The sequence below is a fragment of the Dryobates pubescens genome, chromosome Z (genome assembly GCF_014839835.1).
Source record: "Dryobates pubescens isolate bDryPub1 chromosome Z, bDryPub1.pri, whole genome shotgun sequence".
In the NCBI taxonomy this organism is placed as follows: domain Eukaryota; kingdom Metazoa; phylum Chordata; class Aves; order Piciformes; family Picidae; genus Dryobates; species Dryobates pubescens.
Genome location: NC_071657.1, coordinates 75,054,946 through 75,071,736, shown reverse-complemented (window position 1 = coordinate 75,071,736; position 16,791 = coordinate 75,054,946). Strand labels below are relative to the sequence as shown.

General features: G+C 42.7%; 1 protein-coding gene across 1 annotated transcript in view; it reads right to left on the bottom strand.

Moving 5' to 3' along the window:
* Positions 1–16,791, bottom strand: part of ADGRV1 (adhesion G protein-coupled receptor V1) — a 394,890-nt gene that overhangs the window by 12,197 nt on the left and 365,902 nt on the right. The window contains exons 89-90 of the mRNA XM_054177896.1: positions 1,941–2,132; positions 429–606 (exon numbers count right to left, since the gene is read on the bottom strand). Of these exons, the coding sequence (XP_054033871.1) occupies positions 429–606; positions 1,941–2,132 (370 nt within the window). The remainder of the gene's footprint in view (positions 1–428; positions 607–1,940; positions 2,133–16,791) is intronic.

Genomic DNA, 16,791 nt, shown 5'->3' with positions numbered 1-16,791 from the left:
CAAGCCCTGTCAGGCTTGACAATGCTCTAAGAAACCTGATCTAGCAGAGGATGTCCCTGCTGACTCCAGAGGGGGTTGGACTAGATGACCTTTGAAGGTCCCTTCCAACCCAAACCATTTTATGATTCTACTATTTAAGCACTCATTAAAAATATCATAGTCTGCAGTGTGCTGCTACTTTCTATAGGTCTGCTTATCGTCATGACTCAAACCATACTTCTGCAGACTGCTGCTCTGTTATTTTAGAGAGCCTACATGGCATTTTCCATAGAACAGCAGTCCAAGGGAAAACAATTTTACTTCAGATTTTCAGTGTCAACCACATTATTTTAATGGACATAATGGAATGCTGACATCATTAGGGTGAAGAATAACATATATAACATATATAACATACGCTTTGAGGAACAAGGAGAGGAGTCACTCACCTGTCTTTAAAGCAAATATTAGGTCATCAAATTCCTGTGATTCCTCATCAGCAACCAATGAGCTGGTGCTAAATCCTCCAGAAGGGTGGAAAACATTGCTGTTTTGCGGGCTCTGCTTAAAGGCAGCACTAGCTTGACTAGCAGGCTGCAAGGATGCCCTCTCCCAGTCTGCAGGCACCTGCAAAATTTAAAAAGACACAGAAATGCACTAACCATCAAAACTGTAGTACAGAAGCTGGAAACCATGACCAGAGCTGGACTCAGGACCAAGGTACCAGCTATTCTGTTGCTTGTGTAGTGGACCAGCCAGCTCTCTGTCTCTTCCTCTGCTGGACCCTGCTTCTCCCTTCTATAGCCACTCATTAACCACTAGTTATGTCTCTTGTTCCCAAAGAAATACAGTGATTGAATTCCTGATTATGAATTCAACCTCCTGATTGCCACTACTTTCCATTATACAATTTACAGCTGGAAACCCATTTCTTCCTGACCTTGCCAATGAAATATCTTAATGCAATTTGCCACTCTTTGAAGGTTCTGGTTGTCGCATGCAGCCCACTAATAACAGCTCTGCTATAGTACATCTTCCACTTCACTTCAAGGGGGAGCTGCACAAAACCTCCAGAATTTCAATTCAGGAGAACAGAGGTGCTTTTGAAAAATCTATCTCCTCCTTAAACATGGCAAAAAGCCACAACACTGAATTCTAAATAAATATCTTCTAGACAACCAAAATATATTCTCTTGGTTTATTGCTCATCCACTGTTTAAGAGCTCAGGAACATAGAAGCTTGCCTAGTAGAGCTGATCAGCCATCCTGCCCCACAGAATTCTTCTCTTTTCTCTCTTCTCTCTTCTCTCTTCTCTCTTCTCTTCTCTTCTCTTCTCTTTTCTCTTCTCTTCTCTTCTCTTCTCTTCTCTTCTCTTCTCTTCTCTTCTCTTCTCTTCTCTTCTCTTCTCTTCTCTTTCTCTTCTCTTCTTTTATTCTTTTATTGTATCTAATTTAATTTCCATTTATTTTCTTTCCTTTTTTTACCATTATTTCTCTTTTCTATTTTCTCTTTTATTCTGTTCCTGTCTTTTCTTTTTTCTTTCCTTTTCCTTGCTTTCTATCTCTCCCTTTCTCTTTCCTTTTCCCTTTCCCCAAATGTTACACATCATGACTTAAGAAAATTAAAGCCTTAAAACTCATCTAAGAGTTTTAAACTGGTATTTTTATTTCCCCTGCAATACTTTTGACAACAGCCTATACAACAAACTGAAGGCTTAGGTGAAAAAGAGGTGGTTCTCATGATGGGATGGTAACGGGGAATTTTAAGTTCCATGAATATCACTATGGCTAAAGATAACAATTTTATATGGTGAAAACCATAATAATAATAATGCTTTCCCCTTCCCAAAGCCAACCTGCAATAATTATCTTCTCATTCCTGCATACTACACTCCAGTATTGTCACTTAAATCACCAGGTACATTTTCCATACAGAAGGTTATGACTTTGAGCACCATTACCTCTTCCATTGCGCTGATGAGGTTCTGAGTGGACTTGCTGATTTCTCCACCTGCAGCTGGCAGGCCACTGCCATGTGTGAAAAAAGCTGATCCTGGAGTCGAATGCCCATTCATGTCTACAGTGTAACTTGCTTTCACAGGGCAGCAAAGCTGGTTGTGCAAGATGAAATACACCACAAAGACATAAAGACCCTGAAACAAAGAGAATAAAAAAACATCAGTGTGTGAAATGCAGGGAGCTCAGATCAGAGTTTGAACACAATCATGGCAAGGTCATATATGCTGAAGCAGATGCCTCCTCTTATACCAGCAGTCTGTACCTCAGAGGGCTGCAGGAAGTTTCTGTGGAAAATAAGAGACAACATCACTGCCCATCAGGAGTAAGTTGGAAATTAAGTTCATACCCTGAGGCCTCCAGCTAAACACACACACACATGCAAAACCAAACAAAACCAAACCAACCAAACCAAACCAAACCAACCAACCAAAACCAACCAAACAAAAAAAAACAATCTGAAAGAATTATTGAAAATGATTGCTTGGTTGAACACACATGATGGCAAAGCAAAGGCAAGATCCCAAGAACACAAAGCTAACTCAAGTTTCACAGTTGTCGTAATAGTGAAACTGTGGTTAAGGGCTGCCTGTACAACAGGGTTTGGCTGCAGGCCCCCAGCCACAATCCTTTATCCCTTTACTGACCTGTTGGCTTCTTCCATTCCTGCCCCAGTTCCAGTATCATGCAGGCTACATTGCTGCCATCACAGATACTGAGCTGTAACTATAAATTAGATTCTCTGTGATACCCACTAATTCAACCCTGTCTTCCAATTGTGATCACTACAAGGGCTCTGCTGCATGCCTCTGCAGCTCTTCTTTAAAACTTGCTAGTTTTGACCTTTAGACTTAGCCAAGAGAAGTATTATAAACTTGTCTTTTGCTCCCAAAGAAATCCAATGACTGAACTTCTGAATATCAATCTGACTTTCTCTAATTCTCAAGCTGCACTAAAACTAAGGGGAAATAATCCATTCCAACTGATAAACCAACTAGTTCAATAGTTACTAAAGAAGGGGTTCACCTAAAGGGTGTAGCACAGTTACATTTATATTGTTTTTTGGGGGGTTGGTTTGGTGGTTTTTTGTTGGTGGTTTTGTGTTGTGGGGGTTGTTGTTGGTGGTGGTGGTTTAATTTGGTTTGGTTTTCTTATGTATTTCACATTGTTCTCTAGAATTCCTGAAACCAATTGCAGTACGAAGAACCAATTGGCATGGAAGTAGTAACTGGGATTATAAATAGTAAAGAGTTTCACCTTATTATACTTGGGAATTCCTAGCACAGGGTATTTTGAAAATCCATGTAAAGCTTGCAAATATCCAAGACACATACATAGTCATTTCCATTCCTAGAAAACAGGCAACAGCACTTCAAGATCCAAAGATTTTTAACTTCTGACAAAACTCTATGGTCTGGTCCAAAGTTGGACCAAAGTCACACTAAAGCTGGTGGGATTCAATGGGATTTCAATCTCAGCTGGTCAAACACTGGAAATCATAATATCACTGAATCATAGAACATTAGAGGTTCGAAGGGAGCTCCAGAGATCATTGGGTCCAACCCCCCTGCTAAAGTAGGATCACCCAGGGTAGTCCACACAGAAATGCATCCAGGTGGGTTTTGAATGTGTCCAGAGAAGGAGACTCCACAACTTCTCTGGGCAGCCTGTTCCACTGCTCTGTCACCCTCACTGTAAAGAAGTTTCTCCTCATGTTGAGGTGAAATCTTCTATGTTCAAGTTTGTATCCATTGTTACTTGGCTTACTACTGTGCACCACAAAAATATAGCTTGGTGCTCTCCACTTGACACCCACTCCTCAGATATTGATAGACATTAACTAGATCCTTCTCTTCATCCTTCTCTTCTCAATACTAAACAGTCCCAGGACTCTGAGTCTCTCTTCATAGGGGAAATATTCAAGTCCCCTAATCATCCTCATGGCTCTCTCCAGCAGATCTCTGTCTCTCTTAAACTGGGGAGCCCCAAACTGGACACAGTAGTCCAGGTGTGGTCTCACCAGGGCAGAGGGCAAAAAGAGCCTGCCTAGACCTCATACAGCTGCTGTAAAGCCATACGACTCCTGGGGTACATTTATTTTAACAGCAAACCAGCAAACAAAAGTGTTATTAAAAAAACCCAAACACACAAAACCACAACAAAAACAAACAGACACCCACAACAACAAACAAAACCAACCAACAACAAACAAAAAAAAACCCCACCTCACCCAAAGACAAAAAAACCCCACACCAACAAAAACAAATTAAAAAAACCAACAAACCAAGCCAAGAACTTTGAGAAAACTTTTTCCTACTTTTCCAGATTATTGGTTTTCTGTTAGAGGACTGTGAGAGACTAAACTCCTTGTGTGACTCAACAAAGATAAAATCACTTGCTGCTTACCCAGACAATAGCTGATATGTGTTGGGCAGAGCCACTGGAAAGAAGGTGCAAAGATCATGTAGGAATCCTGTCTACCAATCCTGGATGCAAATCACCTTGCAATTGCATCATGATAACACTGGACTGCAGCTGGCCTACAACAATGGCCCAAGGACCCAGCCATCACGCCTTCAGGACAAGATCATTTCCAGCTATCAGATACCCCCGGGAAGGGAGGATGGCGAGACAATGGACTCACCACCTGTTTCCTGATGTGTAATGGGTGTGTGAGCAGGTTAGATGGAGAAGGGGAAGGTGGAGGCCCTCCCCCCCTCCATCTAGACCCCTGCCTAAACACACAGGAATGCACAGAAAGATTTCCTGGGGAACGATACCTGGATATTTACCTAAGGAGGATTTCCTGGCTCCTGAATTCCTGAGGGACAATGCTTGGACACATACCTAAGGACTAAAAACTGTATACAAGACTTGACCACTACTGGCTTGGTAGAAGAAAAACGCAGAAGGACCATGCCGCTGAGGAGGAAGGAAAAGCCTGGGCTGAGGCTGCGTCGGAGAAAAGAGGCCGTGGAGCCTGGAAGAAGCAGACTGAACCCTCTCTCCGTGTCCTAAGTCCCGCCTGCTGCAACTCATGGAGCTGACCCAGGCTGCCCAGAGGACCGCATCTCTTCTCCAGCCAAAGCCTCAGCACAGTTTCTCTACAAACCCAGCATCTCCTGCAGCACCTTTCCTCCACACACTCAAACTGTCTTGTGGGGGGTGAGGGGTGTGGTAATATAATTCTTTTCCTCTTCTCTCTCTCTTCTTTCTCTTCCTCTCCCATTCTTATTTCCATTTTATTTATGTAATAAATAGTCTAGCTGTTGGTATTTTGGCCTCGTTTGTGCCTCTAATTTCACAACACGGGAATATTCAAAAGAACTGAGTCTCTTTCCCTCTCCGGGCCAAGACAAGGACCCAGAGCAGTTGAGAGGAAATTTTTTTCTAATACATGTAAGTAAATGTATTAAAAAAAAAAATGATGCAAACACAACTTGCACTTAAGAGACACTAAAAAGGAACCAAAATGTCCTTTCACTCTATAAACAAATCTAAGGACTCTGATGTAGGTCAAGCATATTTGGATCAGCAAATGGATTTCTTTCCATTTGTTTAATGGTTATGAGAAGCATTAAACCCCCAAGAAGAATAGATAACAGTGACAACACTGCATTCAGAGCAGCCTCTGGCACTTGGGCCTCTGAGGACCCAGCACACACACGATTCAAGTGGTTTTGTACTTTTCAAGAAAACCCATTAGCTGAAAATGCTGCCCATCCCCATCTTAGGAATCACATAAGGCTTTGGTTTGCAAGGCTCATGCTATGTCACTCTCCTGTGCAGCCCCAAGTGAGCACACTCAGCCTTCTAAAACAAACAAACATGAAATAAAGCATCAGAATTATCTCCTCCTCTCTGCCTGCAATCCTGAGATAACTCTCTGTGTGTTTTGGAAACTGCTTTTTATAAAAAACTATTGTTCCACCAGAACCACAGAAAGGCATTTTGATACCCAAAGCATCCTTGCACTGCCACGCTTCCCTGCTGCCACCGCTTCATCCAAAGACACAGACCCTTCTCCTGGGCAGCAGAAGCCAGCATCCCTGAGGAGCATGGCTGCATGTGGCAGTCCTACTGCAGCCCTCCTTGTCTGGAGGGTAAGAAGGAACCTCAGCATGTTCAGTTCATAGACCTCCCAGGCACTGATGCAGGCAGGTGATGTGACAGCTCCACTGGGTCCTTCAACAAGGAGCACATGGACTTGGGGAAGTCATTTGCCTGTGCAAGGACAGAACTAACAGAAACAAATATTCTGAGTTTTACTTCTCCCACTCTTGTAAAATAATATGGCCATGCCTCACAAACAAGCTAACACCTAATAAGCCCTGACACTTCTAGGTACATTATAAGCTTAGACAGGAACTGTGCAAGATTTCTTCTTTAGCTGGAAAAAAATGATTGAACCTTCTCTGACCCAAATTCCTACTCAAATCTATAGTCTCAAGAAGATACACTCTGTAGATGTCAGTTCCTATGTGTCATCTTTGTGGTTTTGTTTGAAGTATCAAAATGGGTTTGTGGTCTTACTCTCACTACCCCGTGTCTCTCTTGGAAACCACTACAACTGAATTTTGGGAAACCAAACCAAACCAAAAGGCCCTGCCCAAACAACACAGAGTTCCAGCGTCTATACACACAAAGATGCCATGCATCAGGCCTTATTGATCCATGCTTGTTTCAGCACCAGCAGCTATACCAAGCTGTTTACTCTGAAAGAGCACCTGGGTTGTGCCAGGCAACCACAGCTTTCACAGTCTCACTGGGCTTTTTGCAAAGCACTAGTTTGAGAACTGAATTGTCCCTCATCACACTTTTGACACGCATTATGTTCTTTTTCACAACATTTAGTACTGTAAAAATCGTCTTAAAGGACTATGAAAATGAGGCTGTTGCCATTGTAATAGGTTTCACTGTGTTTACCATACAAACAGCTTTGGCCAAGTTAGCATCACTTTACTTCTTCAGAGACACATAAACATTGTCCTTGCCACTTGGACCAAGTATGAAATGCAGAGAATAGTCAAGTTCTGTTGATAGGTCTGCCAAACCTGCAGGATGTTCACAGAAGAAACCTACAGACTCCAAAGGGATTGAAAGAATATAGGTCTATATGGGTAGTAGCAACACAGGCAATGACATCTCTCTTAAAAATGTGGTAAACATTTTGTATTCTTAATATTTCATTATAAACACCCAGCCTAAACCCAAACCTCCCAAATCAGCCTAGTACCAATGCTCTCTGCTGTTGCACACAAATTCAAAGCAATTCTCTCTATGCCACAAGCATGTACAAGGAGGACAAAAGAATCACAGAATGCATGAGGTTGGAAGGGACCTTCAAACATCATCTTGTCCAACCCCTCTGCAGTCAGCAGTGACACCTTTAACTAAATCAGGCTGCTCAGAGCAGAGTAAAGTGGCAGAATCACCTCTCTTGATCTGCTGGCCATGCTTTTTGATTCAGCTCAGGATGTGATTGGCCTTCTGGGCTGCCAGTGCCCATTGCTGGCTCATGTCCAGCTTTTTACTCACCAATAACCCCAAGTCCTTCTCTGCAGGGCTGCTCTCAATCTCATCATCCCCCAGCCTGTATTGATAATGAGGATTGCCCCTATCAAATGCAGGACCTTGCACTTGGCCTTTCTGAACCTTATAAAGTTCACCTGAGCCCAGCTCTCTGGATTGCACTCCACCCCTCTGTCTTACCAACTGCATGAAGCCACTGGCTCTTAGAGTGAAATGGCTGATTGCTAACCTGAGAGCTTGAGCTGGGCGCTGTGGAAGCAGGCTGAACAACTAAGCTAAATAACTAGGACTCTGGAGGATTTGTCTGCAGTATTACATAACTTCTGTGCTCTGGGTCCACAGGACCACGTACAAAACACCCAACCCCATGTCACTTATGGTTGCGTTGTGATTGTAGCATTAATAAAACATCACAGTACAAGAGAAAAGTGTTATTAATGGATCTCCTGTGAGGAAGGTGAGAACTGCTCCAGGGAGATAACTAGGCTGTCCTGAAGGTGAGAGCACAGACAGGCACTTAACATTTCTTCTCAGATGTGGTGGTTGCCTGAAAGAAAGGTGTTTAAGAAAAGCCTGGGTGAGGCATTCAGTGCTATGGTTTAGTTGATGAGTTAGAGTTTGGTGATTGGTTAGACTTGATGATCTTGGAGGTCTCATACAGTCTGGCTGATTTTGTTATCCTGTGAAAAATGTTTGCAGGATACTGCCAGTAAAGGGTGCTGGGTGTTTTAATGATATATATGCTGATGAAGACAAGCTTTCCTTATTTCACCTCAGCATGCTGGTCTGTACATCTGCTCTTCTGCATTTTTATGTCAGGGAAAGAAATACCCAGAAAAAAAACCCAACCCACAGCTACAACTACCTGAAGAAAAACTCACAAGCAAAGGATTCCACTGAGACCTTTATAGCCAGTGAGGTAGGAACAGCCTCAGTGCTGCTCCAAGTTACGTCAAATACTTCACCAATCTTTCAGATTTGCTATGGATACTTGATCAGCTGAACTCTGCCTTCCAAGACTGGTTCAGCAGACAAGGTGAGAGCAGTGGGATCACATCTGCTTAAAGTTTTGGAAGGCTTCAGGATGGTCTTTCATAGCACTCTGATAATCAATTTAGAACATTGTTGTCTAGATAAATAGAGAACTGCTAGATAAAGCACTGGCAGTGCAAATGGGCCCAGAGAGTGGTAGTCAATGGAGTTAAATCCAGCTGGCAGCCAGTCTCAAGTGGTGTTCCTCAGGGCTCAGTGCTGGGACCACTCCTGTTTAACATCTTTATTGATGACCTTGATGAAGACATAGAGTGTGTCATCAGTAAGTTTTCAGATGACACCAAATTAGGTGGAATTGTTGATCTGCATGAGGGTAGGGAGGCTCTACAGAGGGACTTGACTAGATTGGATCCATGGCCAGTGTTAACAGGATGAGCTTCAACATGGCCAAATGCCAGGTCCTGCACTTGGGTCACAACAACTGCAAGCAATGCTACAGGCTTGGGGCAGTGTGGCTGGAGAGCTGTCTGGCAGAAAGGGACCTGGGGGTTCTAATGGACAAGCAATTGGATATGAGAAAGCAGTGTGCTCAGGTTACCAAGAAAGCCAATGGCGTCCTGGCTTGTATCAGAAATGCTGTGTCCAGCAGGAGTAGGGAGGTGATTGTCCCCTCGTACTCAGCTCTGGTGAGGCCACACCTTGAGTATTGTATCCAGTTTTGGGCACCTGAATACAAGATGTGGAGGTGCTGGAGCCAGTGCAGAGGAGGGCAAGGAAGCTGTGAAGGGCCTGGAGAATAAATCTTATGGAGAGTGACTGAAGGAGCTGCGGCTCTTTATTTTGGAAAAGATGAGGCTGAGGGGACACCTCATGGCTCTCTACAACTACCTGACAGGACATTGTGGAGAGGCTGGTGCTGGTCTCTTCTCCCAGGTAGTGACAGAAAAGAGAGTATGGCCTCAAGCTGCAAATGGATAGCTGTAGACTGGATATTGGAAAACATTTCTTCATGGAAAGAATGGTCAGGCATTGGAATGTGCTGCTCAGGGAAGTGGTTGAGTCACCAACCCTGGATGTGTTTAAAGGTGGTTTGGATGTGGTGCTTGGGGATATGGTTCAGGGGTGAACCTTGTAGAGTAGAGTTATGAGTTGGACTTGGTGATAGTGAGGGTCTTTTCCAACCTGAATGTTTCTGTGATTCTGTAACTGGATAGATAAGAACTTGAGCAAGTCCAGTGGAGGGTGACAAAGATGATCAAGGGCTCAAGCACATGCCATTTGAAGACAGGTTGAGGGAACTGGGGTTTTCAACATGAAGAAGACTCAGAGGGGAATTAACAGCCATTGTTATTGGCTCCCCAACAGACAAGAGGTAGTTGGTGAGTACATAAGAGTGGTATAACAGGAGAGTGAGAGATACTTTTCCTGAGCTGATTCGGGAGAGGTTCCAACTTGATATAAAGAAAACATATCTAATGTGATTAAGCTCTGGAACATGTTGCCCAAAGAGACTGTGGGAAGTTCTCTGTAGGAGAAGGTTTTCCTGGTACATTTTATCATTTGTGGGAGGGTTTTGTGCATGCATGGGTGTGAGGGGGATTCTCATATACAACAGCTTGGTGCATTTATTCTGTGGAGTGACAGCTGCAGGAAGCTAGTAAATCAAGGACAGACTGCCAGGGCTGTCAATAAAAGGACAGAACACATTTCACACTTCATAAGGTCACACGCAAACCTGGAGGAGTGATCCACAGAAAGCCTCCACTGCACACTTGACACTTGTAGTCTTTCTGTCTCTTTTATCTTCTAAATCTGTATGTTCCAGCTCACTGTGCTGACACTATGCTATGTCTAAATCTGGAAATTGAGATAACTCAGCTAATAGTAATGAGAAAGCATACAACAGACTGCAGGCCACCAACAAATCTCTTCATCATCTCCTTTTCAACCATAGAGAGGAAAATAAAGATGCCTACTGTACCCTACAATTTTAAATTGGTCTTGTACAATAAAGGACTTTACTGCTCTAATAAACACATACACACTAAGGCATTACATAGACATTTTTTCTTTTAAAACACTGCTATATTGTGGTAGTTTTAGGCTGCACCTAGGAAAGCTGCCACATATATATATATAATACTTCTCACACAAATATTTTCACCCATGCCTGAGATACCCTACCGTGAAACCGCAAAACCTGTATTTTCCAAGGAGAAGTGGATTCAGATAATGCCATCTGCTTTAGAGATATTTCTGTTTATAAAACTAAAGTATCTTTGCAGGACTTCTGGCAAAGAAAAGTAATTTGGACACTCAATTTGAATGGTTCCTCAACCTATTTCAGGGCAGGTATCAGCACTAGCAAGCATTCAATACACTCTACAAGGGCATTCCTTGAGTTGGGAAAAAAAAATAGTTACTATCATCACCTGACTATAGGCACTAATTGTGTGACTACATCATTAGAAGTTGTGTTTTCACAAGAGAGTATTTCAAATTACATCAAGGCTTCTGAAGAAAAATCTGTTAGACCACAAAAAGATCTCTCTTGAGAGAGGAACAGGATCATTCTGGATCGCTCCTGGGTCACCACAGCTACAACACCACTATTATATTTAAAGTTACACATTTATTGGTGCCAGATGGCAAAAACCACAGCAATTAATCACACAAACAGGTGCCTCTGCCAACAGAAGAGTTGTCTCTGCTCAGATTAGCTTTCGAGACTAGATGTCTGTAGTCACTGTGGAGGAGTTTCCATGCACTGGTTTATGCTTTGTTTAGTTTCACTTTAGTTGTTTCAATCTTATCAGGGTGAGATTTAATCTTATTCTCTGTCTGGACTACACTAATTTGCTCTTGGCAGCCAGTCCTAGAAAGTCTATTTCTTGTCAGTTTAATGGTCAGGCTATCCTTCCTGGCCAGCTGTCAATTGCCACTCATGGTGACCACATCTTGGCAGACATTTCTGCACCTTACTGCTTTGTCTGACTTCTTGTGAACTTCCCTGGGGAACTTCATTAATTTACTGGAAGTTCTTAGGTTGTGGACTTTTCTCACATAGGTTTCCATCACTGGCCAGCCAAAGCCTGCTATGGATTAATACTGATTTATATAACAAGTGCCTACTGCATTGGGGGACATTACAGGCCTGATTAATCCAGATAATTTGCATGTTCAAGAAGGTACAATCTACACATCAAAAAAAAAAATTACTCACAATGTTAAAAGGATCATATTCAGGAAATTATAATCAGTCCCACTGCACAATGCAAGATGTATATTTGATATTATTGTCTTTCCTGCTAATTTTGAGAAGGAAATTAGCCATGGAACTGAATATTCATATGCAAAATAGCATTAATAGTGCTAATCAAGTGACACACATAAACCAGATAGAATTTTCTATTTCCTTTTCCAAGTTTCCTTGTGTTTCAGAGGTAATTAGATAAATTGCAGGCACAGCATTTTTGTGCAGGCTTTCATGTACATTTTACTTCCCCCTGTCTTCCTCAACCATGCATTTCTTTGAGAACAGCTTGGAGATCTTTTATTGGTGTCATCATGACAGAAGTGTCATCATGACAGAAGTGTCATCTTAGTCACATGATACTATATCCCAAGCCATCTCTTAACATCTCCCACTCACAGCTCTCCAGAAATATTAACCTTTGAAATGTAAATCAGATCCTTCTGTAAAACTCTTTTTCCTGGCATTCTAAGTGGCTGTTGTACAGCCCATGCCCTCAGCAGTGCAACCCTGCCAACTGGTGATTACGCTTCATAACTCGACCTTAGATCTGCTGTGTATCATCAAGGCTCTGACTGTTTACTTGCTGTTACACACCAGTTTTGATGAAGCCATTATAATCCTTATCAATGACACAATTTCTCTTATCACAGTTTCTACTGGGAACATTCGCTGCTTATCCGCACTTTGCCTCCTGAGGTATTTACTCTCCATTTTGCTCTGCAGGACAAGATTTGTGTCAGGTGGAAGGTCTAAAAAATCCACATCAGCAGCAAAAGACAACAACAAATGTCGTTGAGGACTGCAAAACTCATAGCATCTTGGCAGGCAACATCGTGAGACCACTTGTTGAAGCAACCAATGGCCACCACATACACACACACTCACAGAAACCACGACGGATGGATGGGCAGACTCCAACATGATGACATTCAACAAATCCAAGTGCCAGGTGCTGCACTTTGGCCGCAACAACCCCATGCAGAGCTACAGTCTGGGGTTAGAGTGGCTGGAGAGCTGCCAAACAGAAAGGGACCTGGAGGTGTTGATTGACAGCCACCTAAACATGAGCCAGCAGTGTGCCCAGGTGGCCAAGAAGGCCAATGGCATCCTGGCCTGTATTAGGAACAGTGTGGCCAGCAGGAGCAGGGAAGTCATTGTACCCCTGTACTCTGCACTGGGTAGGCCACACCTTGAGTACTGTGTCCAGTTCTGGGCCACTCAGTTTAGGAAGGACATTGAGACATTTGAACATGTCCAGAGAAGGGCAACAAGGCTGGGGAGAGGCCTTGAGCACAGCCCTATGAGGAGAGGCTGAGGGAGCTGGGATTGTTTAGCCTGGAGAAGAGGAGGCTCAGGGGAGACCTCATTGCTGTCTACAACTACCTGAAGGGAGGCTTGTAGCCAGGAGGGAGTTGGTCTCTTCTCCCAGGCAACCAGCACCAGAATGAGAGGACACAGTCTCATGTTGCGCCAAGGGAAGTTTAGGCTCAAGGTGAGGAGAAAGTTCTTCACTGAGAGAGTTGTTGGCTATTGGAATGGGCTGGCCAGGGAGGTGGTGGAGTGACCATCCCTGTTGGTGTTCAAGAGGGGATTGGATGTGGCCCTTGGTGCCATGGTTTAGTCACGAGGTCTGTGGTGACAGGTTGGACTTGATGATCTTTGATGTCTCTTACAACCTTGGTGATACCGTGATACTGTGATTAAAAAAAAAAAGGGGGGGTGGGGTGGGGTGTGTGTGTTTAAAACTCATATATCTATCATTAAATTAAGACTGCATTTGCAAGTTTTCACTAAGAGAGGGTTATTCCCAGTGCTTTATTATTCTTTTTAAATTTATAATTCCACAGATAAACAGATGATGAGTATATCCTCCAATAATAAAAAGGCTGTGCTTATTTATAACTGCATTTCCCTAATATTAATGTAACACCTGAACCTTAGTCTCAATTGCCAAGTTTATGCAGCATCAGCTATGCCAAGACCATGCTGAATCCTGCAGTATCCACCCAATGCCATAAATTTCTTTCTGGCAAACAACACTCAGCTCAGATGCAGTCTAAACTTGGCTCAGGCTTACCTGAAAGGTTCCCAAACTTTGGTGAATCTATAAAAAGCAGATTTGCTTGGATACTTGGGATTCACTACAAATGTTTTGCATAGCACACTTGCAGCTACTCCCACACAACAGCTACTTCTACCTCCAGTTTCAGCCCTGCAAGTGCTAGAAAAGGTTTGGGGTTGTTTGGTTTGTTCTGCTTTGTTTTTAATTGGTTTGGTTTGGTGGGGGTTTTTTGTTTGTTTGGGGGTTGGTTTTGTTTTGTTTTGTTTTCCCATGTTTGTTTTAAGAAGATAGATTCAAATTTCAAAGTGAGATGTTCATCTGGAAAATGCACTGAAAATACAGATACTTAGCCAAACTTGCCAGATGTGCAGATCAGGCTAGAATAAGATTCTGTTACTGCTTTCTGATGTAGTCATCCCAGAAATACAGATTTTAAAAGCTCTATTTTTGTGTTTCAGATTATCTGAGGAAGAAACAAACACTCAGCCAAAGAGCAAAGGTAGAAGCAGTGGGATAGGCATGATCTCTGGAAGGCAAACATGGAAGAGTCAGCATGTAGAAGGAGCCTGCAGTTACATTTCTGTCTGCATTGCCTTCTTACAGAGCTCTGTGAGATTCAGCACACCACACCAACCAGATGTAATTGCAGGAGGTTGAGCCAAGAGGTTGTTGATCTCAAGGCTGTCTATCTCAAGACAAGGCTACTCCTCAACCTCTGAGCAGCCTGCTCCAGGGTTCCAGCACCCTCACAGCAAAGAATTTTCTTCTCCTGTTCAGATGGAACCTTCTGGGTTCCAGTCTGTGCCTGCTGCCCATTGTCCTGTCAGTGGACACCATTGAAAAGAGTTCAGCCTCATTGTCTTGATGCCCACTGTTCAGCTTCTGCTGAGCACTAGGATCCTGTCAGTCTGTTCCAGCCCCAGGTCTCTCAGGCTTTCTGCTTCACAGAGATTCTCCTGTACTCTCAGCATCTATGTTGGACTTGCCCCAGTACTTCTCTGTCTTTCTTGATTTGGGGAGCCCAGAACTGGACCTAGTACTCCAAACATGGCCTCACTAGAGCAGAGTAGAGGGGGAGGAAAATCTCTCTTGATCTGCCTGCTACGTTCTTCTTAATGCACCCCAGGAGACCTATGACTTTCTTGGTCTTGAGGTCCTTTAGGCAGAGTACAGAGGGGAGGAGAATTTCCCTTGACCTACCAGTTACACTCTGTAGCAATATGGGGCTGGTGTTTGGTCACCCTAGAGTCACTATAAGCACAGCTTCTAGGCCAAGATGTTACCAGGTGAAAATGTTTATTACATTACATGGCAAAGTTACATACTCTTTTAGAAAGTATGTGTGTCACATCTTAATTGCCTATTTTCTATTGGTATGCATGTAATTAAGGCATAAAATAGGTTAAGACAGCAAAACAATATTTCAACACATCCAACCAAATTCTGCCAAGTCTTTCTCCTCAGTTACAAGATGCTTACATTCTGTTCTAAATCAAATATTAAACATGGCCTCTAACTCAAGTAAGGGCAAATCTTCCCCTACCTATCCCTCTTTCTTTCTCTCAATTACTGATAAGGTGTGCATTCCTAACTCAAGGGCAAAACATAGCTGTTCCAAAGCTATCTGAAAACAACCCTTCTCTTACAACACTCTTCTTAAGGCACCTCAAGAGACCTATGACATTCTTGGCCTTGAGGTCCTTTTTTACATTAGGCTCTTCTTGTACAATTCTGGTAGCAGACATCAACCAGATCACAAAGCAGTGAAAAACTGACAACTTGTCCACTGATGAACTTTATACTGGGAAAAAAGCCAAACACAACCCCCCCAAAAAAACCCCCAAACCCCCCACAAACCACAAAACAAAAAACCCCAGAAGACTAAAAACTATAAAGTTATCCTCATTTTTTCCCCCAACTGCATTAACTGTAAAGAGCCATAAATAGCAGAGGTCATGATTTTCTACATGTGCTCTACAATATTTTGCAAATGTTTACTTTCACACTTGCTTTCCAAAGTAAACATTTGGAATGTAACCCTGCATTTCAGCTCACACCTTACAATCTAAACCTACTACTGCTTTCATTTCTCTCTCAAACAAACAAGCAATGGTGGATGAAGCCTTTGTCACCTCTACTCCCAGGTCAAGATATTCCCTGACTGATAGCATTAGTCTCTACTTACATCTGAAAGCAAGCTGAAAGCTAGCACAGTAAAGCAACACTCAACACCTGGAGAAACTACATTTGAGAACCATACAAACTAGCATCACTGAATTCATAGAATGACAGAATGATTCTGGAATGGAAGAAATCTTTATGATCTTCAAGGCCAACCATTAACCCAGCACTGCCAGGTCACCACTAAACTATGTTCTGTAGTGTTGGGTGTGAAGAGCATGCCCTATGGCCACACTTTGGCACCACATCTACATGGCTTTGAAATCCTTGCAGGGATGGAGACTCCACCACTGCCCTGGGCAGCCTGTTCCAGGGCTTCACAGTCCCTTTGGGGACAAAATTGTTCCTCATGTCCAATCTAAAACTCTGATAATACTGTCAATCTTGCCCATATAAAAGGTCAAAGAAAGTGCCATTCCTGAAGCATTAATGCATTATTCTTATTTTTGTTAAAGCAGTAATTTCTACTTATGTATATTAATGAGAAATAGGCAGAGTAAAAAGGAATAGGGAACTGAAAGACAGTACTGACAGACAGGAAGAGTCAAAAGAGAGAAGCTAATTTTGTGTTTATTGCTGAACTTTTACTTGCTGTTGCAGAACACCTCAAAATGAAGAGTTAAGTAAAGGCTAGAAGTTATTGCTATAACATTTATTCCCTTTAACTGATACTTCCAATGTCATAATCTCTGTTATGCCTACTGTTCACTCTTATTTCTTGTTACTCTGTGACATCAGACTAAGAAATTTGACAGATCATTCATTTAGCAGC